General features: G+C 38.5%; 2 protein-coding genes across 4 annotated transcripts; both read left to right on the top strand.

The window, feature by feature from the left end:
• Positions 1-2,193: 2,193 nt before the first annotated feature.
• On the top strand, positions 2,194-10,647 carry LOC125218202 (protein ESSENTIAL FOR POTEXVIRUS ACCUMULATION 1-like). Its single transcript, XM_048119828.1, has 10 exons — positions 2,194-2,343; positions 3,498-3,586; positions 3,738-4,637; positions 4,718-4,838; positions 4,950-5,090; positions 5,369-6,025; positions 6,177-8,739; positions 9,573-9,748; positions 9,838-9,897; positions 10,033-10,647. Exons 1-10 carry the CDS (start codon positions 2,295-2,297, stop codon positions 10,419-10,421), a joined length of 5,145 nt encoding a protein of 1,714 aa, XP_047975785.1. The 5' UTR covers positions 2,194-2,294; the 3' UTR covers positions 10,422-10,647.
• A 3,632-nt stretch (positions 10,648-14,279) lies between these two features.
• LOC125218201 (protein ESSENTIAL FOR POTEXVIRUS ACCUMULATION 1-like) lies at positions 14,280-23,195 on the top strand. Of its 3 annotated transcripts, none has more exons than XM_048119826.1 (10): positions 14,280-14,425; positions 15,849-15,937; positions 16,090-16,992; positions 17,071-17,191; positions 17,305-17,442; positions 17,933-18,589; positions 18,745-21,349; positions 22,133-22,314; positions 22,407-22,466; positions 22,581-23,195. In XM_048119826.1, exons 1-10 carry the CDS (start codon positions 14,377-14,379, stop codon positions 22,967-22,969), a joined length of 5,193 nt encoding a protein of 1,730 aa, XP_047975783.1. In that variant the 5' UTR covers positions 14,280-14,376; the 3' UTR covers positions 22,970-23,195. The 3 variants fall into 3 exon arrangements, with proteins under 3 accessions (XP_047975783.1, XP_047975784.1, XP_047975782.1); XM_048119827.1 differs by having other exon boundaries at positions 17,302-17,442; positions 18,793-21,349; XM_048119825.1 differs by having other exon boundaries at positions 17,302-17,442.
• Positions 23,196-25,638: the final 2,443 nt, after the last annotated feature.

Raw genomic sequence — 25,638 nt, 5'->3', positions numbered from 1 at the left:
AAAATTAAAAAGACCCACTACTCGTTGCCGAATTTCGCCCAAATGTGATTGATTAGATCTTTTTGTAGCTCAGTGTGGGCTCTTGTATCGCGCATTGTGTGTCTTCTTTCGATCATCTCGTTCACCGTCGTATGCACACCTCGGCGTGGGGGAGACCTCGCGGTTGAGCTTCCGGCTTCAGCCTCGTCCTCCTTCGTCAGCTATAATCTTGTTGTGCAAGATAATACACGTGTACATGATGTCGGCGATATTCTTAACGTACCAAAGCCGAGAAGGGGACTTCACAATGTTGAATCGGCCTTGAAGGACCTCAAAAGCTCTTTCGACGTCTTTCCGAGCAGACTCTTGATGCTGCGCAAAAAGAATCCGTCTCGGCTCTTGTGGATTGCTGAACGACTTCACGAAAGTCGACCACCTTGGGTAGATACTATCGGCGGGATAGTAACCCATGTGGTATGCATTTCTGTTGACGGTGAAGTCGATCACCGGTACTACACCATTCAAAACATCATCGAAGAGTGGTGAAAAATATAGCACGTTCAAGTCGTTGTTGGATCCGGCAATACCGAAATATGCATGCCAAATCCATAGGCGGTAGTCGGCGACCGCTTCAAGGATAAGCGTTGGGTCGCCGCCTTTGTGGCCGCTTAAGTATTGCCTTCTCCAAGCAGTCGGACAATTCTTCCACTTCCAATGCATGCAGTCAATGCTGCCTAGCATACCGGGAAAACCATGGATTGTTTCGTGAAGATGAAGCAACCGTTGACAATCGTCGGTGGTGGGTGCCTGAAGGATTTCCTCGTTGAAAGCAGAACGAACGCCGTCGCAAAAACTCTTGAGGCATTGGATTCCAGTTAACTCACCGACATGCAAATACTCGTCGAAGAGGTCAGCCGTTTGCCCATGTAGCAAGTTGTCGGATGACACAAGTACACTTTTGCAACGCCGAGAGACTTTGTCGACCGGTTGCGTTTACACCTGATTGAAAGTATTCAACACGGGTGGACAATGTGTTGACAATACGCATAAACAACTGTTTTGACATGCGAAAACGGCGCCGAAAGTAATCTTCTGGATGTCGCGGCTGGTCGGAAAAATAGTCGGCAACGAGCCTTTCGTGGGCTCCCTCTCGATCACGAGAGATGTAGCGACGTTTTGCTCTAGTTGGTTGAGGAGGAGGGGTGGGGGTATTGGCGGCGACATATGCTTCATAGGCGGCACGATATTGTTCATAATATTCTTGTTCTTCGCGCTCCGCTTCCGCAATGAGATCGGTGAAATCTATTTTTGAATTTTTTAGAGAGGGTTTCGGTGAGAGAGGAAGATGTAGATGATTTAGTATGAAAAAATATGAATGAGAGATAATTTGATGTGAAAAGTGGATGATGAATGTGTGTATTTATAGACGATTTTGGGATATAAAAAAAAATTCACAAAAATTCAAAAAAAACGTCCATAAATGGCTCTATTTTTGGGAATCCAAAAATATACTCCCTCCGTCCCGCTTAAGATGACACGTTTTCCTTTTTAGTTTGTCCCAACTAAGATGACACATTTCCTTTTTGGTAACTTTCTCTCTCCAATTAATACACTCAACCACTTTTTCTCACTTCTATTAAAATATACATCTTTCTTTATCTCTCTACTTTAATACTTACACCCACCTTCTCTCTCCAATTAAACACTTTAACCAATAACTCCTAAAACCCCGTGCCGGCTAAGCAATGTGTCATCTTAGCCGGGACGGAGGGAGTATATTTTTTAATTTTTATATTATTTCGAATTATTTATGAATTTTTTTTTAAAAAAAAGAAAAATCGAATTTGCCAACGGCTAAGCTATTGGCCAATCAAATCGTGCCACGTAGGGCTGCTCAGCGGCACAGACGTGCTCTTAGCTAAGAGCAGCGTCGTGCCGCTGGCACGGACGGACGACGCCTGCTCAACGGCACGAACGGACGGACAATAAAAACTTTACTGTTACGGATGCTCTTAAAGCCTCTTAAATAGTGGGAGTGCGTCCGAATAACGATTCTCTTGGCAGTGTAATTATAAAGAAATACTACTAGTATTAATGGATAGGTATAAATAAATAAAGAAAAAATAATAAAGATAATACGTATACGCTAACATGCGCGAGGGAGAGACACGTTGTTAATCTACGCCATCAATATTTTCCTTCCCTGATTTATCTTATGCACTGCCGTTACCCTACACTTCACCCGCCTTCGTCTATTCTGTGCAGCAGTCAATCAAAAGGGTTTTCGGCATCTCTCTCTCCCACCTCGATCATCAATGGCTGACAAGACTCAGTTTGATTCTCGCCCCAATCTGATCACCAAAGGTTCACATTCTTCTCCGCAACCTCTTTATTTTCGTTTGTTGCTTGCCGTTTTCGCGTCATTGTTTTCTTCTCCGCTTAATGTTTTCTCCATGATTTGTTTTCTAGTATTGTTTTCCAGTCGTGAATTGATGCCGCTGTTGCGTGTTTCGATTTATGGCGTCATTGTGGGTTTAGGGTTTTCAATTATCACCTTCTCGGATTGAAAATGGAAATTTCTTCTTTTTAACTCTTGTTAAACTCATCAGTGTGCTTGAAAAATCGATTCTTTCGATAGCAGTACTTGATAATGTGAGGTTAATTTGAGAATTTTATAGTCAATAGTAGTTTGGCTTGAAGCGATTTCCTTCCCTATTGTTGGGAACAAGATTTATCTATCTGGTTTTGACTAATGGAGTATTTGGTGGCGGCTGCTTAACGTGAATAGTTGATTTAAGTTGCTACCTTACTCCGCACATTATTTTAAATTCATTTCAGTGCAGTGTTACCTAGTAATTTCACTGACCGTTATCAGCAGGGACGGAAGGAATATTTAACTTAGAAATGTGAAGTAATGTATTGCTCTGATTACCAACTCGAAGAATCAGGAATCTAGGATGCTGAATTGCATGCATTTTTGTTCGCTTTAGTCGTTCCTACCCTAGTTTTTTAGTAGTACTGGTTCAAATTTTGATTTTTGAATCTTCTCATGAAGTGTTATTACTCAGAAATGCCATTTGTTCTTCAATACTATTATTTCTCATGACACTTAAATTGTAGAAATGACTATAGGAAGATGTATTGTGAAAAGAAATGGGTGAATTCTTATGCTTTTGCATCTATTTCACTCGGAAAATGCTTGTGAGCTTTTATGGGTCTTTAACAAAATAACGCCATTGACCATCAAATGGTATTTCCGAAATATTGTCTTGATAATTCAAACAACTTGGTTGCTTGATGGTTCTCGTGTCCACCAAACTCCAAACCTTTAGTTAGAGTATTTAAGTAGGACGGCAACAATTTGTAAATTGGTTATTGTTTTCACTATTTTCATGAATCGGAGACGGCATAAATGGAATAAACTGTATAAAGCACATCGAATGCTAAATAATATTTACAATCAGTTTCAGTCCAATAGAAATTGTTAGTTACCCTGTTTCTCTTTTTTATTGGTGTAGATCTCCATGGAGCTGATAATTCCATTCCACTATCACCTCAGTGGCTTTTACCAAAACCAGGGGAGAACAAAGCTGGAGTGGTTGCTGGGGTTTGTTATTATATATTTAGTCCTTTTCCCCCTGATTATTTATTTCATTCTTCCTCTAAATTGGGGTTTCATATTTGAATAAGCATTGGAGTTTTGAACAATTCTTTCTCTGTGTCATTATTTATGCCATATACATGGTTTTCTGGTGCAGGAAAACCATCTTAGTCCACTTCAAGGACAGGCCAATTCTCGAGATGGTACAAAACTACCTGGAACAGTTGATGGCGTGAGTGATAACCAGAACAAGAAAGATGTTTTCCGTCCATCCATAAGAGATGTGGAATCTGGTAGGCATGAACGTTGGCGTGATGAAGAAAGGGATACCAACTCCTCTGTCCGCAAAGATCGGTGGAGAGAAGGGGAAAGAGAGCTTCCTGGTAACCGACGAGTGGATCGGTGGGTTGATTCTTCTGGGAAACAGTATGGTGAAGTACGCCATACTCCAGTAGAGCGATGGGCTGATCCAGCAAATAAAGAAGGTCACGATCAACGACGAGAGAACAAATGGAATACTCGTTGGGGGCCTGATGACAAAGAGGTTGACGTGGTGCGTGAAAAGTGGGGGGATTCTAGTAAAGAAAATGATCTAATTCTTGACAAAGGGTCTTCTCAACCTCGTGCTCATGCAAAGGAAGAGAGGGATGGGGAGCATTTTCGACCATGGCGACCAAACTCATCCAGCCGAGGAAGAGCAGAACCTTACCACCAAGCTTCACCCCCAAACAAACAAGTTCCTGTCATTTCACATGGAAGGGGACGTGGAGAAAATCATGCACCAACCTTTTCTCTTGGCAGGGGAAGGATTAACTCTTTGGGGAGCTCAGCCTCCCACTTAGGCGGTACTCATGGACCTGTCTTAGAAAAAGATGATAGTGTTAACGGTGAGTCCCATGCTCTAAAATATAGCAGGGCGAAGTTGACTGATATCTACAGGTCAGTTGATATGAGATCCTGCGCAAAGTTTTTGGAGGGGTTTATTCATGTACCTTCTCTTACTCAAGAAGAATATGTAGAGCCCATAGCTTTTTGTGCCCCAACAACTGAAGAATTGGTAAAGCGTGCTACCTATTGGCTGCAAAAGTTTTTGAAGGCTGGTCTATTATAAAATTGATTGTGTAGGTTCAATTGTAGGTTATCCTCGAGGGGATTGAGAAAGAAGAAATTGTCAGCAGTGGTGCACCTCAAACCAGTAAAGATGGATCTGCAGGCCGAGCAACTACTGACTTTATGCATTCTAGAAGAAACAGGCTTGGTATTTGTTTTTATCAGTATAGTGCATTATTGTGTGCCTAATTCACTAACTTTAGTCAATTTTAGCAGACAATTTTCCAGCAAATTCAGTTTGTGTTTCCTTTTGCATTAGCAGGTAGTAGAGATGATTTAGCAGCTTCTCACGGTGATTCAGAAGGTTTATCTGATGAAAGGCAGATATATTCCCGGTCTAATGCAAAAGTGGAGGCCATGCAGGACTATCAGAGTTCTGATCACAAACTGAATGCTGAAGGTAAATTCACAATGTATAATTGTATGAAGAAAAGCAAATGAGTGTTGTTTAACCAAACAAATAAGTTAATATAATAGTATCTGATTTACAAAAACCTTCAACACTTTTGGTGGTACAAAATCTCCTCTGAATTATATATATAAATATTTACTGGTATATGTTGATGTTAAGTCATTACTGGTATTCATTCCAGTTGGCCTTTGGATGTGTTGATTGTTCTAGTCCTTATTAGTACTCATGCATTTAGTTTATTTAATTCTCTGATTCTTGATTTTCAGCTTTGAAAGAAAATAGGAGCATTCTTGGTTCCAGAGAGTCTAGTGCCCCGGGACATGATGGTTCATGGAGATCTTCATCTTTTAACCGTGCTTTGGAGAACAGTTCAATGGATTCCCCTAACACTAGAAAGGGACCTCAGTTCCAGATGGGTGATCATCCTATGGCGAGAAGACAAACATCAGCAGTGTTGGACAGGGAGATTGAGGCACGCAAACTTTCCCAGATTCCACCTGAAGACTTGGTACTCATCTATAAAGATCCACAGGGTGAGATTCAAGGTCCATTTTCTGGAAGTGATATCATTACATGGTTTGAGGCTGGGTATTTTGGCATAGAATTGCTAGTTCGCTTAGCCAGTGCGCCGGCTGATAGTCCATTCACTTCACTTGGAGATGTGATGCCACACTTGTGTGCTAAAGCACGTCCACCTCCTGGATTCAATTCACCTAAGCCCAATGAAATACAAGATACATCTGGTAGGTTAAACTATGGAAACATGGGGAATCTTCACCCTGTTTTGAATGAGGCTGAAATGTCAAAAGCTGATTCGAGATACAAACCTGGTTCAGCGACTGAGGCTGAAAACAGGTTCCTGGAGTCACTCATGGGGGGCAGCATGAATTCTGCAGCACTTGAAAATTTTGCTCTCTCAGAAGGTTTGTCTATTTCTATATAAACAAAAAAAGAAAATGCATTCCTAATGTTGAGATTTCAGCAAAGATTACTGTGACTTCACTGCCTTCTTTATTTCAGTTTTCGCCTCTGAATCGTATTTTTCTTGTTATCTGACGAGAATATTATTTGCAGCTATGCAGGGATACATTGGAAATAATTCTAACAAATTTCCTTCCGTGGGTGGTAATAATGGGGATGATCCTTATATATTGGCGAAAAAGATGATGCTAGAGAGGCAGAGATCTCTTCCAAGTCCTTATCAATTTTGGCCAGGGAGAGATGCAGCTGCTATTGCTGCAAAGACAGATTTGGTGGGTGATGCATCACTGGCTCGCCAGAATCTTTTGTCTTCTGTTGCAGACAATGCTCTTGCACATTCACAGAATGTGGACTTAATGTCATCCCGTCAGGGGATAGCTGAAAGACCCAGCTCCAATGTCAACAATGGAATGGGTGGCTGGTTGAATTTCCCTGTCCAAGGAGGACAGGACCCACTTCAGAATAAGTTGGACAATCATCACTCTCCGAATTTTCCTCCACAATCTGCAAGTAGCTTGCAGCAAAGGCTGCAGATGCAGAATCCATCTATGAGTAATTTATTACCCAAATCCATGGACAACTCATCCAACCTATTAACACCGGATAATCTACTCGCATCTGGTCTGTCCCAAGACCCGCAACTGCTAAGTTTGTTGCAACAGCAGTATATGCTGCAGCTGCAATCTCAGGTGCCAGTTCCACCACAACAATCTATTTTGGATAAGCTACTGCTTTTAAAGCAGCAACAGAAGCAGGAAGAGCAGCAACAATTATTGCATCAACAACAATTGATTTCTCAGTTGCTCTCTGAGCAGCATCCTAATCAACGACTGGGTGATCCATCATTCCAGCATTTGCAAGCTGGAGCTTTGGCTGCAGGGATTACTAATGTTGATCATGCCTCATTTCAACAACCACACGAGTTATTTAAAAATGGTCTTCAGCTTCAATCCCAGAATCCACAACGTGAAAATGTTGTCTTACCTGTTGCCCCTCCCAGTATTTCACAAGATTTTAACCCATATGTTGCTCCTGAAACATCTATGCATGCCCCACATCCAACTTTTGCTAATAACGTGGAGCAAAGGAATTGGAATGCCACCCTGCCTCATCAAATTATAGAAAAGCAGCAAGAGATCTCTTCTATGCCAACTGATGGAATGAAAGAAATAGGTATATCAGAAGTGACCAACAATAAGCCATTGGAGCGCACGTCATATGATGATGAAACTGTCATATCTTCAACCTGTGATGTTGCTTTGAGTCCTACACCTGTATTATGTTCAGCGGAATCACTTAAACAGGAATTGCCTGCTGCTAATATTCACCTAGATGTAGATGCATCGAATGAGAGTTCTGCTAGAACTCTTGCATATGCACAAGATATAGGTGAAAGAGTCACTAGTGAGTCCTTGCTTGTTAACAAATTGAAAATTCCTGAGGCTGTGGAAGCAAAGAAGCCGGTAGAGAAGAAATCCAAAAAACAAAAGGCTTTGAAGGTTTCTACTGAGTTGGTAAAGGGTGCGACTAAGCCACAACAGACAAAATCAGAAAGTGAAAGAGCAAACATGCCTCAGGCAAAACCTGAGACAATGTCTGTCCATGTAGATGCACTTGAGGCACCTGTTTCCATAAAGGAGAGTAAGGCTGCTAATGATGTGGATTTGCTTGGCAAGCAATCACTGTCTTCCTGGAATTCTGCAGGTGATGAAGTAGCAGTTGAGAGCAAGGGTCAGACAGAACAGCGTGCATGGAAACCTGCTCCTGGTTTCAAGCCAAAATCGTTGCTAGAAATACAGCAGGAAGAGCAGAGGAGAAGAGCACAAGAAGAAGTGGCTGTTTCGGATATCTCAACATCTCTAACCTCTATTGCCATTTCTCCTCCCTGGGCTGGGGTAGTTTTGAGTTCTGATAATAAGGCACCTAACATAACTCACCAGGATACCAGTGCTGAGTTACAATCAGAGAGTTCCTCAGTCCAGAAAAACAAGAAGAGCCAAGCTGAAGATCTATTTTGGGATGCTGCTACCAAGTCAGTCGAGAGAGAAATGGAAGTTACTGAAAGTGCTGCCTGGGGAGTGCCTTCCAAAACAGTGAGTTCACAAAATAAGGCTGTTGATGATGATGACTTTATCGAGGCTAAAGATACTAAAAAGAGTCGTAAAAAGGCTTCTAAAGCTAAGAACGCCGCAGCTAAGGTTGCTCCTGCAACTTCAGTAGACTTGGCTGTTGGATCAAGTTCAAATGACAAGGGAAAAATTACTCGGCAAATGCTGCAAGAGAAAGAAGCTTTTACAGCAGTGCCATCAGGCCCCTCCTTTGGTGATTTTGTTATGTGGAAGGAGGAGTCTGCAAGCCCATCTCCTGGCCCTGCTTGGTCCACTGATTCCAGCAAGCCTCATAAGCCAACTTCACTCAGGGATATCCTAAAGGAACAACAAAAGTCCATGCCATCTGTACCTGCAATTCCGGTGCCAATTCCTCAGAAATCTGCAACTAACCAAACTGCCCTTGTAAGTGTTTCCTCATGGTCGGTCTCTGGATCATCACCTGGAAAGGCTGCATCCCCTAGACAAGTTTCTTCGCAGACAAAAAATAAAGTGGAGGATGATCTCTTCTGGGGGCCATTGGATCAAGTGAAACCAGAGGCAAAGCAGTACGACTCTCTCTTTATTTGTCATAATCTACATATCATAATTACAGTAGTTGTCGATGAAGTAATGTTTCCTGATCATGGTTTAGTAGACCTTGAAGCTGGTTTATTTTTTTTGCATATTAGTTTTATAATTTTGCATCTTAATTTTGTTGAATAGATACGATGTTAGGTCTTGGATACAGGATTCTTTAACAACGTTAATATTTGGATTGGGTAGAAAAAGGAGGTTTTGGGGTGTTAAAAGGTTTGTGATGGCAGATGTCATAGGACAGATAAATGTCTATTTGTATATCTGAAGTTGTACCAGCTGAAGATTATTTTTCTCCTAGGCGATATGTGGTTGTAGTTTTTCTTTTTAGGAAAAAGGGGTATATTGGTAGATGAACCCGTCCAGAATCTTGTCTGTCAGCCCTGTTTCCGTCACATGCACTTTGATAGGAGATGCATCATCAGGTGATATGCATGAGCTGGCATTTAATTCTACTTTGGTTTGTTATTATTTTGATAATATGGTTAAAGAGTTGGGAAGCAGGTACTTTCATTAATGACACTGTAGGAAATGACCCATTATCTCTCTCTGAATTAACTGCAACCAGATAAATTTGGGATTATTTCCAACACATGCATGCTCTCTGAGCTAACTACCTCCATTGTTTTAGTACAACTGTATAATGATATTCTAGTGCCAATATTCCTCTCATACCTTCATATGAATGGTGAAAATTGAAATATTCTCTAGTGGCAATTCTTGATATCTGCATATAGTTTGGCTGGTAAAATATTTTCTCTAGTGGTAGTTTTTGTGATTTGTGTTTCTGCTCCATTCCGTGCAGGTCAGGTTATCCTCAACTTGGAACACAGGGCAGTTGGGGAAGCAAAACCCTACCTGTGAAAGGAAATGCCGGTGGTCCATTGAACCGAGAGAAATCAATCGGTGGAATTTCTTCAACTGCTTCCTCCACTCAGTCGTCAATGAAAGGGAAGAAGAATGCCTCCAACAAAAATTCAGGTGTGCAATTTTGATATACTTGAATTTATTTATATATTTCTCAAAGGAAAATAAAAACTGAAGCTATCTCTCCTATATACTGTGATCAGAGGCCATGGACTTCAAGGAATGGTGCGAGAGTGAGTGCGCCAGACTTGTAGGTTCCAAAGGTATCTATTGCAATTACCTCATTCTACTCTCGTTCCCTTTTCTGGTTTTGTTTGAGGTATTTTAGGCGAATGCCCTGCATTTCCTTGATAGTAATAGAGTTGACATAATTGTATCCACTCCATTCTTTCTTGCAGATACAAGTTTCCTGGAATTTTGTTTTAAGCAATCAAGAGGGGAGGCCAAAACGCTTCTAATAGAAAATCTTGGTTCATTTGATCCCGACCACGAGTTCATCGACAAGTTTCTAAATTACAAAGACTTTTTGCCTGCGGATGTTCTTGAAGTTGCCTTCAAAAGCCAGAACAATGACAAGGCCTATGGGTCGACAACGAGAGATGTGAACACGAACTTTGTTGATGGATTGGGCTCAGCGAAAGGTGGTGTGGCAGCGAGTGATGGGGATGTGAAAGGAGGTGGAAAGAAGAAGGGGAAGAAGGGGAAGAAAGTGAGTCCATCCGTTTTAGGATTTAATGTGGTTAGCAACAGGATCATGATGGGTGAGATTCAGTCAATTGAGGATTAAGCCCATAGCTAGGAAATTGCAAATACATTTGTGTTGACAGACTGTATATGCTTTTGTTTCTCTTCTTTTAGTGAGGAATTTTAACCCCTCTTTATAGAGCAACTGCAGCACTAATTTATCTGCTCAAGCAATTTTGTTAAGTTATCCAGAGTAGATATCTATACACTACTGTACTGACTGTGAGAGTTGAATGCTTAGTTATATATATATGCTACCAGTTTTCATACTTGTTTTTGCTCATCTTAATTCTTAGCAACCTTGATTTCTAGTAGATTAAGACAGTAGTAAAAATGACCATCCTGAAACCAAATGTTTTATATTTATTGGGACGAAAGAAGTATGTGTGTATGGCTGAGCAAGTCCCGATTGAAGGAAATGACCCTATCAACACCGCCTAATAGTGCATGTTTAGACAAGTTTTCCATTGTTGAATGTAGTTCATTACATGTGAAGAGACAAAAGTTTCTCATCTATGCAAACAAACCTCTAATACTTTGGTATATGTCATATAGCATATACTCCATTCTTTTTCAATTTATTCAACTCCCCCCCCCCCACCCCCCACCCCCGTCCCAACCCCAACACAACACACAAAATTAGACCACTTTTTTAGGCTAGTTTTTATCTCTTAGTTGTCCTCATTTTCAACTAACAATACTTCAATTACTTTTTTTTTTCTATTATACCAATTTAACATTAAAATTCGTGCTCTTCAAAGTATTTATTTTTATGAAACAGATGAGATACTATTTTCGATTTAAAATAGGAAAAAATGATGCATAAGTTAAGACGGAATGGTTGGTGTGACAGTTGGATCCATTAAGACAGACCTTGAATCAACTATTCTATACTTAGACATGGCGGTGAAAGTAGGGCACAAAGCCCTATATGCTTGTTGTATTGTCTCTCTTATAACTGGATCGATCAAGTTGAACTTGAGGGTATTAAACTGATAGCCAAAATGATTAAAAATAGATATCTAAAGACAAAATTGAGATGATGATGCCGAAAATTGATAGAGGATTTGAGGCAAATGTTGATATTCGGTCTGCAACTCAAAAATCCGCCCATGTAAATACCATTGTCGTTACCGACAAACTGACAATTGGTTTGGCAAAGATGAAGAAGAAGACGACTGTGAAGCTTGTGCTTCCGAAGGATATGTGCAGGTTAACTTTTCTAGTTGTGCTTACTAGTTACTCCCTCCGTCCCCGATTAAGAGTCACATTTTGACCGGGCACGAGTTCTAAGAAATGTAAATAAAAGTTGGTTCAAAAAGTTAGTGGAATGTGAAACCCATTTTTTATATTGGTTTTATAATAAAATGAGGGTTAATTGAGTTAGTGGAATGTGGGACCTACTTACTATTTATGGTAAAAATGAAGTGTGACTCTTAATTGGGGACGGACCGAAATAGAAAAGTGTGACTCTTAATCGGGGACGGACGGAGTATCTTCTTTTTCAATTTATTTGTTTTAGTGTAAAAAACTGTTTACTTAATAGTTAATCTGTCCTAATGTAAGATGATATTTTATAAAAATGAACGGTCAACTGAATTTTAACCAGATTGATGAGTTAAAATGATTAAATCTCGCGCTATACCAATTTAACATTAAAATTCGTGCTCTTCAAAGTCCTTATTTTTATGAACGTTCAACTGAATTTTGATCTAATTGACGAGTTAAATATGGATCAAAACATATTGTTTAGAACATATGCAATTATGATATCATTAGAATCCTTATATGAAAATTAACGAAATATTACTCACTCCGTCACGTAAAAATAAAACATTTGACTGCACGAGTTTGAATACATAATTGGTAATGAATGAGAGAGATAGAAAGAAAAAATTATTGGAATATATAGTGGAGATTGTGATCACCTCATTAGAGAGAAAAAAGTTACCAAAAACAGAAGTGCATTATTTTTATGGGATAGACTAAAATGAAAAGAGTCTATATTTTTATGGGACGAAGTGAATATCAACTTTTGTCATCTGAACATATGCAATCAGGATATCATTAGAATCCTTATAAAATTACCTTTAATTTGATAGATTTCGAAAATATAATTTAAATTTAGACAATTATATAAATGCAAACTTTTGAAACATTTTTTAAGAAAAGAATATAGTTGGTTATAACTAAAACGTTGGTATTAGATATTAGTACCTGAAATTGACGTTTTATGTTGATAACTAAACAATTGTACGAGAGCAATTTTTAACTTTCGTATTTTATACTCATTTAAAATTTATATACCACTATGATCCACCATTATAACTATTAAACATTAATAATAATATAGGTCTCACTATCCACTAACACTACTTTAACTATTATTTTTCTCATTTCTCTTATTTACTAATTATGCACTAACACTACTTTAACTATTATTTTCCTGCATATATTTTTATAAGACGAAAACTGTATACCTTTGTATGTTCAACATCAAAAGTTTTTTCATTCTTCCTTATTGAATTTGATATAATCATATTAGTGCTAAAATACACAGTCGATACTAAATCGGAGACATCAACTTGTTCATCGAACATATGAAATTTAGCAAGAAAATCATATACTACAAAATTAGGTTACAAAAATCTTAGGACATCCCGCTCCCGCCTTTCAAATCAAATAGTGGGAGGGCATAAATAGTGTCTCCGACCACGGCGACTTCTTTAATAAGTGAAAGAGTAAAGGCCAAAATTGATCCTGAACATATGACCATTTTACGTTTTTGGTCCAGAACATTATCTTTTGGATTTTCTGGTCCTAAACATATGAAAATTTGATCATTTTAGTCCTCCGTCAACATTTCCGTTAAAACTAACGGTCAATGAGTTTAATCCCGATTTTGACCAAATTAAACTTTTAATTCTGATTTTTTACTCCCTAATTATTTCGCTAATTATTTTATAAATATTCTAATACCCATCATCACCACCCCATCCACTCCAGAAAAAACCCTCCAAAACCATGGGGTTGTGCCGCGGCGGCGGCGGAATGTGGTGTGGATTCTGGGGATTCTGAGCTGGTGGTAAATTGTGGTGGAGCGACATTTCTACCCCTAACATATTAGGCTGCAAATTTGAGTAAATCCCACTCGATTCCATCCAAAAACTTAAAAAGATCCAATTTTTCACATAAATATAGTGTCAAACTAGGAAATTAAGAACAATGAATGGGACAAATAGTGATTGACCAAATTCTTGATTGATGCTGACTGCGTTTCTAATTCAGCATTGTGATAAGTAAAAAAGATCAAGAAAAGGGGAAGATAAGAAGAGGTGGTTTTGGTAGTATGAAATCAGGGGAATGCGTTTGTGGAGAAATCAGGGTAAGGGGCAGAAGGTTTTGGTTGAAGATGAGTAGTAGTTTTAGCTTCTTGTTGATTGCAAGAGAGAAAAACAGCTATTTACCCATGGAGACGATGTGTTTAGAATATTTATAAAAATAATTAGGGCATTAATTAGGAAGTAAAAAATCAGAATTAAAAGTTTAATTTGATCAAAAATTGGGATTAAACCAGTTGACCGTTAGTTTTAACAGAAATGTTGACGGAAGGATTAATTGTGATCCGATTTGAAATGTACAGGACCAAAATGATCAAATTTCCATATGTTCAGGACCAAAAAATCCAAAAGATAATGTTTATGACCAAAAACGTAAAATGACTATATGTTCAGATCCAATTTTGGCCTTTACTCATGAGTGAAATTTATGAGGAAGTTAAATGGATAGATATAAAATAAATAAAGAAAAAATAATAAAGATAATACGTATACGCTAACATGCGCGAGGGAGAGACACGTTGTTAATCTACGCCATCTTTCCTTCCCTGATTTATCTTATACTCAGCCGTTACCCTACACTTCACCCGCCTTCGTCTATTCTGTGCAGCAGTCAATCAAAAGGGTTTTCGGCATCTCTCTCTCCCACCTCGATCATCAATGGCTGACAAGACTCAGTTTGATTCTCGCCCCAATCTGATCACCAAAGGTTCACATTCTTCTCCGCAACCTCTTTATTTTCGTTTGTTGCTTGCCGTTTTCGCGTCATTGTTTTCTTCTCCGCTTAATGTTTTCTCCATGATTTGTTTTCTAGTATTTTTTTCCAGTCGTGAATTGATGCCGCTGTTGCGTGTTTCGATTTATGGCGTCATTGTGGGTTTAGGGTTTTCAATTATCGTCATTTCGGATTGAAAATGCCAATTTCTTCTCTTTAACTCTTGTTAAACTCATCACTGTGCTTGAAAAAACTTTTCTTTCGATAGCTGTACTTGATAATGCGAGGTTAATTTGAAAATTTTACAGTCAATATAGTTTGGCTTGAAGCTATTTCCTTCCCTCTTATTGAGAACAAAATTTGTCTTTCTGGTTTTTACTAATGAAGTATTTTGTGGCGGCTGCTTAACGTGCATATTTGATTTTAGTTGCTACCTTATTCCTCACATTTTTTAAATTTATTTCAGTACAGTGTTGCCAAGTAATTTAACTGGCGGTTCTTTCTAACTCTTGTTTAATTCATCAGTGTGCTTGAAAAATCATTTCTTTCCATTGCTGTACTTGATAATGTGGGGTGAATTTGAAAATTTTACAGTCAATAGTTGTTTGGCTTGAAGCAATTTTCTTCCCTCTTATTTGGAACAAGATTTATCTTATCATGTGTTTTACCTTGCATATTTTATTCAAATGCAGCAGAAAAATGTTATTCCTTATATCTATCTATGTGATTAAGTCAGTCACTCCTAAATTAGTGCCTAATGGAGAAATCGTGCACCTCTGTTTAGAAGTAGTATATGAGGTTTCAAAGAGTCAATTTGTCATTATCTCCATTTCAGTTTTCCCTATTTTTTAGTTGTACTGGTTCTGATGTTTATTTTTGAATCTTATCATGAAGTGCTATTACTCAGAAATGCCATTTGTTGTTCAGTACTATTATTTCTCATGTCACTTAAATTTTACAAATGACTATCGAAGATGTGTTGTGAAAAGAAATGGGTGAAGTCTTATGCTTTTGTATATATGCAAATGCTTGCGAGCTTGTCGGTCTTTAACACTATTGACCATCAAATGGTATTTCTGATATATTATCTTGATAATTCAAACAACTCAGATGCTTAATGGTTCTCAAGTCCACTGAACTCCGAACCTTTAGTTGACTATTTAAGTAGGATAGCAACAACTTGTAAATTGGTTAAATACATAAGCACATTTACCAGGTTCTGATTTTTTCTCTTTTATCCACTAGAACATTTTAGGTTCATCACTTTGCTTATTGTTTTCACTATTTTCACAATTTGGAGACAATATAAATCGTATAAACTGATTAAAGCACATCAAGAATTCTGAACAATATTTTCTATCAGTTTCAATCCAATAGAAATTGTTAGTGACCCTGTCTCTCTTTTTTATTGGTGTAGATCTTCATGGAGTTGACAATTCCATTCCCCTATCGCCACAATGGCTTTTGCCAAAACCAGGGGAGAACAAAGCTGGAGTGGTTACTGGGGTTTGTTATTATCAATTTATTCCTTTTCCCCCTGATTCTTTATTACATCATTCCTCTAAATTGGAGTTCTACATTTTAATAAGCATTTGAGTTTTGAACAATTCTTTCTCTATGTTGTTATTTATGCCACAACACATGGTTTTCTGGTGCAGGAAAACCATCTTAGTCCACTTCAAGGACAGGCCAATTCTCGAGATAGTACAAAACTACCTGGAGCAGTTGAAGGCTTGAATGATGACCAGAACAAGAAAGATGTTTTCCGTCCATCCATAAGAGATATGGAATCTGGTAGGCGTGAACGTTGGCGTGATGAAGAAAGGGATACCAATTCCTCTGTCCGCAAAGATCAATGGAGAGAAGGGGAAAGAGAGCTTCATGGTAACCGACGAGTGGATCGGTGGGCTGATTCTCCTGGGAAACAATATGGTGAAGTGCGCCGTACCCCAGTAGAGCGATGGGCTGATCCAGCAAATAAAGAAGGTCACGATCAACGCCGAGAGAGCAAATGGAATACTCGTTGGGGGCCTGATGACAAAGAGGTTGATGCAGTGCGTGAAAAGTGGGGGGGTTCTAGTAAAGAAAATGATACAATTCTTGACAAAGGGTCTTCTCAACCTCGTGCTCATGCAAAGGAAGAGAGGGATGGGGATCATTTTCGACCATGGAGACCAAGCTCATCCTACAGCCGAGGAAGAGCAGATCCTCACCACCAAGCTTCACCCCCAAACAAACAAGTTCCTGTCTTGTCACATGGAAGGGGACGTGGAGAAAATCATGCACCAACCTTTTCTATTGGCAGAGGAAAGGTTAACTCTATGGGGAGCTCTGTCTCTCACTTAGCCAGTAATCATGGACCTATCTTAGAAAAAGATGACAGTGTTAATAGTGAGCCCCATGCTCTAAAATATAGCAGGGCGAAGTTGATTGATATCTACAGGTCAGTTGATTTGAGATCCTGCACAAAGTTTTTGGAGGGGCTTATTCATGTACCTTCTCTAACTCAAGATGAATATGTGGAACCCATGGCCTTTTGTTCCCCGACACCTGAAGAATTGGTAAAGCGTGCTACATATTGGTTCCAAAATTTTGAATGCTTGTCTATTATAAAATTGATTGTGTAGGTTCAATTGTAGGTTATCCTCAAGGGGATTGAGAAAGAAGAAATTGTGAGCAGTGGTGCACCTCAAATCAGTAAAGATGGATCTGCTGGCCGAGCAACTACTGACTTTATGCATTCTAGAAGAAACAGGATTGGTAATTTTTTAATCTGTATAGCTCATTATTGTGTGCCTAATTCACTAACTGCAGTCAAGTTTTAGCAGACAATTTTCAGTAAATTTAGTTTATGTTTTCTTTTACATTAGCAGGTAGTAGAGATGATCTTGCAGCTTCTCATGATGATTCAGAAGGTTTGTCTGATGAAAGGCAGGTATATTCCCGGTCTAATGCCAAAGTGGAGGCCATGCAGGACTATCAGACTTCTGATCACAAACTGAATGCTGAAGGTAAATCACAATGTTCGTTTTGATTGCTGTATGAAGAAAAGCAAATAGTGTTGTTAAACTAAACAAATAAGTTGATATAATAGTATCTGATTTACAAAAAAATTCAAAAGTTTTGGTGATACAGAATCTTCTCTGAATTATACTCCCTCTGTCCCTGATAATTTGTCCAATTTTTCCATTTCGATCCGTCCCACATAATTTTGTCCCATTTCACTTTTTACCATTTTTGGTAGTGGACCCCATATTCCACTAACTCATTCCTACTCACAATTTATTACTATAAAACTAATATATAAAAGTGAGACGAATTATCCAGGACGGAGGGAGTACTATATAAATATTTACCGGTATATGTTGATGTTAAGTCATTACTGTAATGAAATGTTATTATTCATTCCAGTTGGCCTTTGGATGCGTTGATTGTTCTAGTCCGTATTAGTGGTCTTGCATTTAGTTTATTAATTAATTATCTAATTCATGCTTTGTTCAGTTTTGAAAGAAAATAGGAGCATTCTTGGCTCCAGAGAGTCTAGTGCCCCGGGACATGATGGTTCATGGAGATCTTCATCCTTTAACTCTGCATTGGAGAACAGTTCAACGGATACCCTTAACACTAGAAAGGGACCTCAGTTCCAGATGGGTGATCATCCTATGACGAGAAGACAAACATCAGCAGTGTTGGACAGGGAGATTGAGGCATGCAAACTTTCTCAGATTCCACCTGAAGACTTAGTACTCATCTATAAAGATCCGCAGGGTGAGATTCAAGGTCCATTTTCTGGAAGTGATATCATTACATGGTTTGAGGCTGGGTATTTTGGCATAGAATTGCTAGTTCGCTTAGCCAGTGCACCGGCTGATAGTCCATTCACTTCACTTGGAGATGTGATGCCACACTTGCGTGCTAAAGCACGTCCTCCTCCTGGATTCAAATCACCTAAGCCCAACGAAATACAAGATACATCTGGTTGGTTGAACTATGGAAACATGGGGAATCTTCACCCTATTTTGAACGAGGCTGAAACGTCAAAAGCTGATTCAAGATACAAACCTGGTTCAGCGACTGAGGCTGAAAACAGGTTCCTGGAGTCACTTATGGGGGGCGGCATGAATCCTGCAGCACTGGAAAATTTTGCTCTCTCAGAAGGTTTGGCTATTTCTATATAAACAAGGGAAAAAAGAAACTGCGTTCCTAATGTTGAGATTTCAGCAAAGATTACTGCCACTTCAGTGCCTTCATTATATCAGTTTTTGCCTCTGAATCATATCATTCTTGTAATCTGACAAAAATATTATTTGCAGCTATGCAGGGATACAGTGGAAATATTTCTAACAAACTTCCTTCTGTAGGAGGTAATAGTGGGGATGATCCTTATATATTGGCGAAAAAGATGATGCTAGAGAGGCAGAGATCTCTTCCAAGTCCTTATCAATTTTGGCCAGGGAGAGATGCAGCTGCTATTGCTGCAAAGACAGATTTAGTGGGTGATGCATCACTGGCTCGCCAGAACCTTTTGTCTTCTATTGCAGACAATGCTCTTGCACAGAATAATTCACAGAATGTGGATTTATTGACATCCCGTCAGGGGATAGCTGAAAGACCCAGCTCCAATGTCAACAATGGAATGGGTGGCTGGTTGAATTTCCCTGTCCAAGGGGGACTGGACCCACTTCAGAATAAGTTGGACATTCATCACTCTCAGAATTTTCCTCCACAATCTGCAAGTAGCTTGCAGCAAAGGCTGCAGATGCAGAATCCATCTATGAGTAATTTATTACCCAAATCCATGGACAACCCATCCAACCTATTAACACCGGATAATCTACTCGCGTCTGGTCTGTCCCAAGACCCGCAACTGCTAAGTTTGTTGCAACAGCAGTATATGCTGCAGCTGCAATCTCAGGTGCCAGTTCCACCACAACAATCTATTTTGGATAAGCTACTGCTTTTAAAGCAGCAACAGAAGCAGGAAGAGCAGCAACAATTATTGCATCAGCAACAATTGATTTCTCAGTTGCTCTCTGAGCAGCATCCTAATCAACGACTGGGTGATCCATCATTCCAGCATTTGCAAGCTGGAGCTTTGGCTGCAAGAATTACTAATGTTGATCATGCCTCATTTCGACAACCACACGAGTTATTTAAAAATGATCTTCAGCTTCAATCCCAGAATCCACAACATGAAAATGTTGTCTTACCTGTTGCCCCTCCCAGTATTTCACAAGATTTTAACCCATATGTTGCTCCTGAAACATCTATGCATGCCCCACATCCAACTTTTGCCAATAACGCGGAGCAAAGGAATTGGAATGCCATCCTGCCTCATCAAATTGTCGATAAGCAGCAAGACATGTCTTCTATGCCAACTGATGGAATGGAAGAAATAGTTATGTCAGAGGTGACCAACAACAAGCCTTTGGAACGTACGTCGTGTGATGATGAAACTGTCAGATCTACAACTTCTGATGTTGCTTTGAGTCCTACACCTGTGGTATGTTTAGCGGAATCACTTAAACAGGAATTGCCTGCTGCTAATATTCACGTAGATGTAAGTGCATCAAATGAGAGTTCTGCTAGAACTGTTGCATATGCACAAGATTTAGGTGAAAAAGTCACTAGTGAGTCCTTACCTGTTAAGGAAATGAAAGTTCCTGAGGCTGAGGAAGCGAAGAAGCTGGTTGAGAAGAAATCCAAAAAGCAAAAGGCTTTGAAGGTTTCTACTGAGTTGGTAAAGGGTGTGTCTAAGCCACAACAGCCTAAACCAGAAAGTGAAAGAGCAAACATGCCTCATGAAAAACCTGAGACAATGCCTGTCCATCTAGATGCACTTGATGCACCTGTTTCCATAAAGGAGAGTAAGACTATTGATGATATGGATTCGCTTGGCAAACAATCACTGTCTTCTTGGAATTCTACAGGTGGTGGGGTAGCAGGTGAGAGCAAGGGTCAGATAGAACAAGCTGTGTCTGCTTCAGATCACACCCATGCTGGACAACGTGCATGGAAGCCTGCTCCTGGTTTCAAGCCAAAATCGTTGCTCGAAATACAGCAGGAAGAGCAGAGGAGAAGAGCACAAGAAGAAGTGGCTGTTTCGGATATCTCAACATCTCTAACCTCTATTGCCATTTCTCCTCCCTGGGCTGGGGTAGTTTTGAGTTCTGATAATAAGGCACCTAACATACTTCACCCGGATACCAGTGCTGAGTTAAAATCTGAGAGTTCCTCAATCCAGAAGAACAAGAGCAGCCAAGCTGAAGATCTATTTTGGGATGCTGCTGCCAAGTCAGTCGAGAGAGAAATGGAAGTTTCTGAAAGTGCTTCCTGGGGAGTGCCTTCCAAAACAGCGAGTTCACAAAATAAGGCTGTTGATGATGATGACTTTATCGAGGCTAAAGATACTAAAAAGAGTCGTAAAAAGGCTTCTAAAGCTAAGAACGCTGCAGCTAAGGTTGCTCCTGCAACTTCAGTAGACGTGGCAGTTGGATCAAGTTCAAATGACAAGGGAAAAATTACTCGGCAAATGCAGCAAGAGAAGGAAGCCTTTACAGCAGTGCCATCAGGCCCTTCCTTTGGTGATTTTGTTATGTGGAAGGATGAGTCTGCAAGCCCGTCTCCTGGCCCTGCTTGGTCCACTGATTCCGGCAAGCTTCATAAGCCAACTTCACTCAGGGATATCCTAAAGGAACAACAAAGGTCAATGTCATCTGTACCTGCAATTCCGGTGCCAATTCCTCAGAAATCTGCAACTAACCAAACTGCCCGTGGAAGTGTTTCCTCATGGTCAGTCTCTGGATCATCACCTGCAAAGGCTGCATCCCCGAGACAAGTTTCTTCGCAGATAAAAAATAATGTGGAGGATGATCTCTTCTGGGGGCCATTGGATCAAGTGAAACAAGAGGCAAAGCAGTACGGTTCTTTCTTTATTTGTGATAATCAACATATCAGAATTACAATAGTTGTCGATGAAGTAATGTTTCGTGATGATGGTTGCATAGACCTTGAAGCTTGTTTTTTTTTTCGCATATTAGTTTTATAATTTTGCATGTTAATTGTTTGTTGAATAGATAAGATGTTAGGTCTTGGATACAGGATTCTTTGATAAAGTTATTATTTGGATTGGGTAGAAAAAGAGGTTTTGGGGTGTTAAAAAGGTTTGTGATGGCAGATGTCATAGGACAGATAAATGTCTATTCGTATATCTTAAGTTGTACCAGCTGAAGATTATTTTTCTACTAGGCGATATATGGATGTAGTTTTTCTTTTAATGTAAAGGGGGTTTATTATTAGCTGAACCGGTCGAGAATCTTGTCTGTCAGCCCTGTTTCCCTCACATGCACTAACATTTAATTCTACTTTGCATGGTTATTATTGTGATAATATGGTTGAAGTGTTGGGAAGCAGGTACTTTCATTAATGACACTGTAGGAAATGACCAATTATCTTTCTTAGAATTAACTGCAACCAGATAAATTTGGGAATATTTCCAACACATGCATGCTCTCTGAACTACCTCTATTGTTTTAGTACAACTGGACAAAGATATTCTATTGGAAATATTCTTCGCATACCTTCATATGCATGGTGAAATATTTTCTAGTAGTAATTCTTGATATCTGCATAAAGTTTGGCTGGTAAATTATTCTCAAGTGGTTGTTTTTGTGATTTGAGTTTCTGCTCTGTTCTGTTCAGGTCAGGTTATCCTCAACTTGGAACACAGGGCAGTTGGGGAAGCAAAACCCCACCTGTGAAAGGAAATGCTAGTGGTCCATTGAACCGAGAGAAATCAATCGGTGGAAGGCCTACTGAGTATTCACTTTCTTCAACAGCTTCCTCAATGAAAGGGAAGAAGAATGCCTCCAACAAAAATTCAGGTGTGCAATTTTGATAGACTTGAATTTATTTATTTATTTCTCAGAGAAGGAAAATTAAAACTGAAGCTCTCTCTCCTATATACTGTGATCAGAGGCCATGGACTTCAAGGAATGGTGCGAGAGTGAGTGCGCCAGACTTGTAGGTTCCAAAGGTATCTATCGCAATTACTTCATTCTATTCTCGTTGCCTTTTCTGGTTTTGTTTGAGGTATTTTATGCGAATGCCCGAGTTGACATAATTGTATCCACTCCATTCTTTCTTGCAGATACAAGTTTCCTGGAATTTTGTTTTAAGCAATCAAGAGGGGAGGCCAAAACGCTTCTGATAGAAAATCTTGGTTCATTTGATCCCGACCACGAGTTCATCGACAAGTTTCTAAATTACAAAGACTTTTTGCCTGCGGATGTTCTTGAAGTTGCCTTCAAAAGCCAGAACAATGACAAGGCCTATGGGTCGACAACGAGAGATGTGAACACGAACTTTGTTGATGGATTGGGCTCGGCGAAAGGTGGTGTGGCAGCGAGTGATGGGGACGTGAAAGGAGGTGGAAAGAAGAAGGGGAAGAAGGGGAAGAAAGTGAGTCCATCCGTTTTAGGATTTAATGTGGTTAGCAACAGGATCATGATGGGTGAGATTCAGTCAATTGAGGATTAAGCCCATAGCTAGGAAATTGCAAATACATTTGTGTTGACAGACTGTAAATGCTTTTGTTTTTCTCTTCTTTTAGTGAGGAATTTAACCCCTCTTTTATAGAGCAACTGCAGCACTAATTTATCTGCTCAAGCAATTTTGTTAAGTTATCCAGATTAGATATCTATACTACTGTACTGATTGTAAGAGTTGAATGCTTAGTTATATATTTGTGCTACCAGCTTTCATACTTGTTTTTGTCTCATCTTATCAGCTCTGATTTCCAGCCAAGATTTAAGCGCTTCAAGATAGTCATTTGTCTTAGTCAAAGGACCAAGTCAGTAATTACTAATTCAACAATAAAATAAAAATATTAGATATCAATTATGTCAAATTTTAAGCTATGTTTATAGATGGAAATTTTAGTATTTGTCTTTTATTTTTGACATGTATCGATTGTGAAATTGACAAGAATGCAGAAATAGAGACAACAAGAAATGTAAATATAATCTGGAAGTGATGTTAATTGGGCTCCCTATTTTATTTTGGAGATAAAAGCATGCAAAGTATTATACGTATGTATTTTGATAAAAAAAAAGTTCTTGCACAACTTTACAATGTATACTCACAATTACTGATTTTTTTAATTTCATCTTGTTTTGTCACGAACTAGATTCATGCCGAATTTAATGTTTACACAATAGCCGTAACATTGGAGGTGAGTTAATCATCGATCTATGTCATCAATTTACAATGAAATTTCACATGACTAATAATATCAGATGATATTAAAGTTCAGTAATTATTAAATAAGTTATACTATAAAATGCAAAAAATAAAATTTGATCAAAGTTCAATAATTTACATGCTTTTAGAATCCCTTTATTTTACCGATATGCACCAAAATAGCACAAAATCAGCACAACTTTCTGCTTCATTTTTTCATTAATAAAGAATATTCATAATATTATTTAACGTTAGAGTATACTACAGATTTAATAAGTATGAACCATATTCTCATTATTTAAACCCCATGAAGAATGTCAAATAATGAATAGTACTATGCCATTAGAAACAGAGCAACGTTATTATCTTAAGCTATTTTGGGGTATAGGGCTAATTCAAACCATGTTAATAAAAAATATAGTAACATAAGAAACTGAATATAAAAATAGAACAACAATAAATTTTACTAATCCGACAAAGTTAATAAAAATAACTCATATTATACCAAAGCATAAAGCTTGACAATTGAGACGAAATCTATACAAATATTTTATCTATAATTATTACAAGAGATACTTGTTCTAAAAATTTAGGCTCACCTATTATATCCCTAATTTTATGAACAACATTGTAATATGACATAGTTATCCTTTATTATTGTAACATTGTCTATATATATCCTTATAATTTTTAATTATACTTTATAATTTTATATCATTTTATCCTCTTTTAGTTATTAAGTATAATAAATTAATAATTTACATGCATTGCAGAATTGCGCAACCTTAGGAATCGAATGATTATTTTCACTTGCATTCCATTCCTTTAATTGACAGCACTACAATTTTTTTTGGAACTGATGTTTTTTATTTCGAATCACTATACTTTATAATTCCATAATTTTAGCCTAAATGTTTTGGCATCTCTCTCTCTCTCTCTCTCCGATTTGTTGCATTCCTTTATGTTCAAGATTTGTCATTGCTTTCCTAACCTCATTCCATTTCACTCTCATTGTCATTTTATTGAACTTTGGACTTTCTTCTTTTTCCTTTTTAAAAAAATAACTCCTTGAGAATAAACCTCATTATTCGGTTATCATTCTCTCCATCGTGATGGGCATCTTACACAAAGAAACAAAATAAAACCTGATGAGCTCATAATGTATAATATTGGAGGAGACTATTGTCTCATTTAAGGTTGGATTGTTGTATACAATTGGTATTTATTGCCCTTCATAATCCATGATATTGATACAAGTTGACGAGTTCGCACCGCAGCCTATTTAGATAGCACCCTCTATCATTTTTATTCAAATCTTATTTTTTGTACATGTCGTTTGCATAACTTTTTATACATATTAACATGTTTTCCATTTTGAGTTGTTCATACATCTTGGACTCGTAGGCAGTGAAGGGGTTTAATCCATCACACGTTTCTTTCTTTCTTTCTTTCTCTATAATTAGTTTTTCAAAATTGTTTGAAATTAATTTTGGCCAATACTAAAGACAGATGAAGACCGATTGTTAGATGTTGGAGACTAGGAAGGGCTGACATTAGTTAGTGAAGAAAAATGATTGCAAAAGATTTGTCTAAGAAGAAAAGAAAAAAATGTTATGAAGAATAGAAACTAAAAAAATACTAATACTCCCACATTAATCAATCTTTTCATGTCCTAACCTCGTGTTATCACTTAGATTGAGTCGCCAAAAAGCAGTCATTATTTAAGTATAGATTCTGTTACTTAGATCAGCCGGCCTTTCTTCCTCTCTCCCTTGATTTCTATATATAGAGTTTGTCTTGGTGAATCAACACCACTTGCTCTAACTCACTTTCCTACTCCTTGAAGAAGATGGGCAAAGGTCCAAAACTTGGTCTCTCTTTTCTCAACTCCATACAAATCTGTCGTGCCATTGATCCATCCGCACTAGTTAAAACCCCTCAGCCTCACTCCCACATCTCTAAAACCT

This window comes from Salvia hispanica, chromosome 4, assembly GCF_023119035.1.
Source record: "Salvia hispanica cultivar TCC Black 2014 chromosome 4, UniMelb_Shisp_WGS_1.0, whole genome shotgun sequence".
Taxonomy (NCBI): Eukaryota; Viridiplantae; Streptophyta; class Magnoliopsida; order Lamiales; family Lamiaceae; genus Salvia; species Salvia hispanica.
Note: the sequence above shows the minus strand (reverse complement) of the source record. Positions and strands in the feature narration are given on the sequence as shown.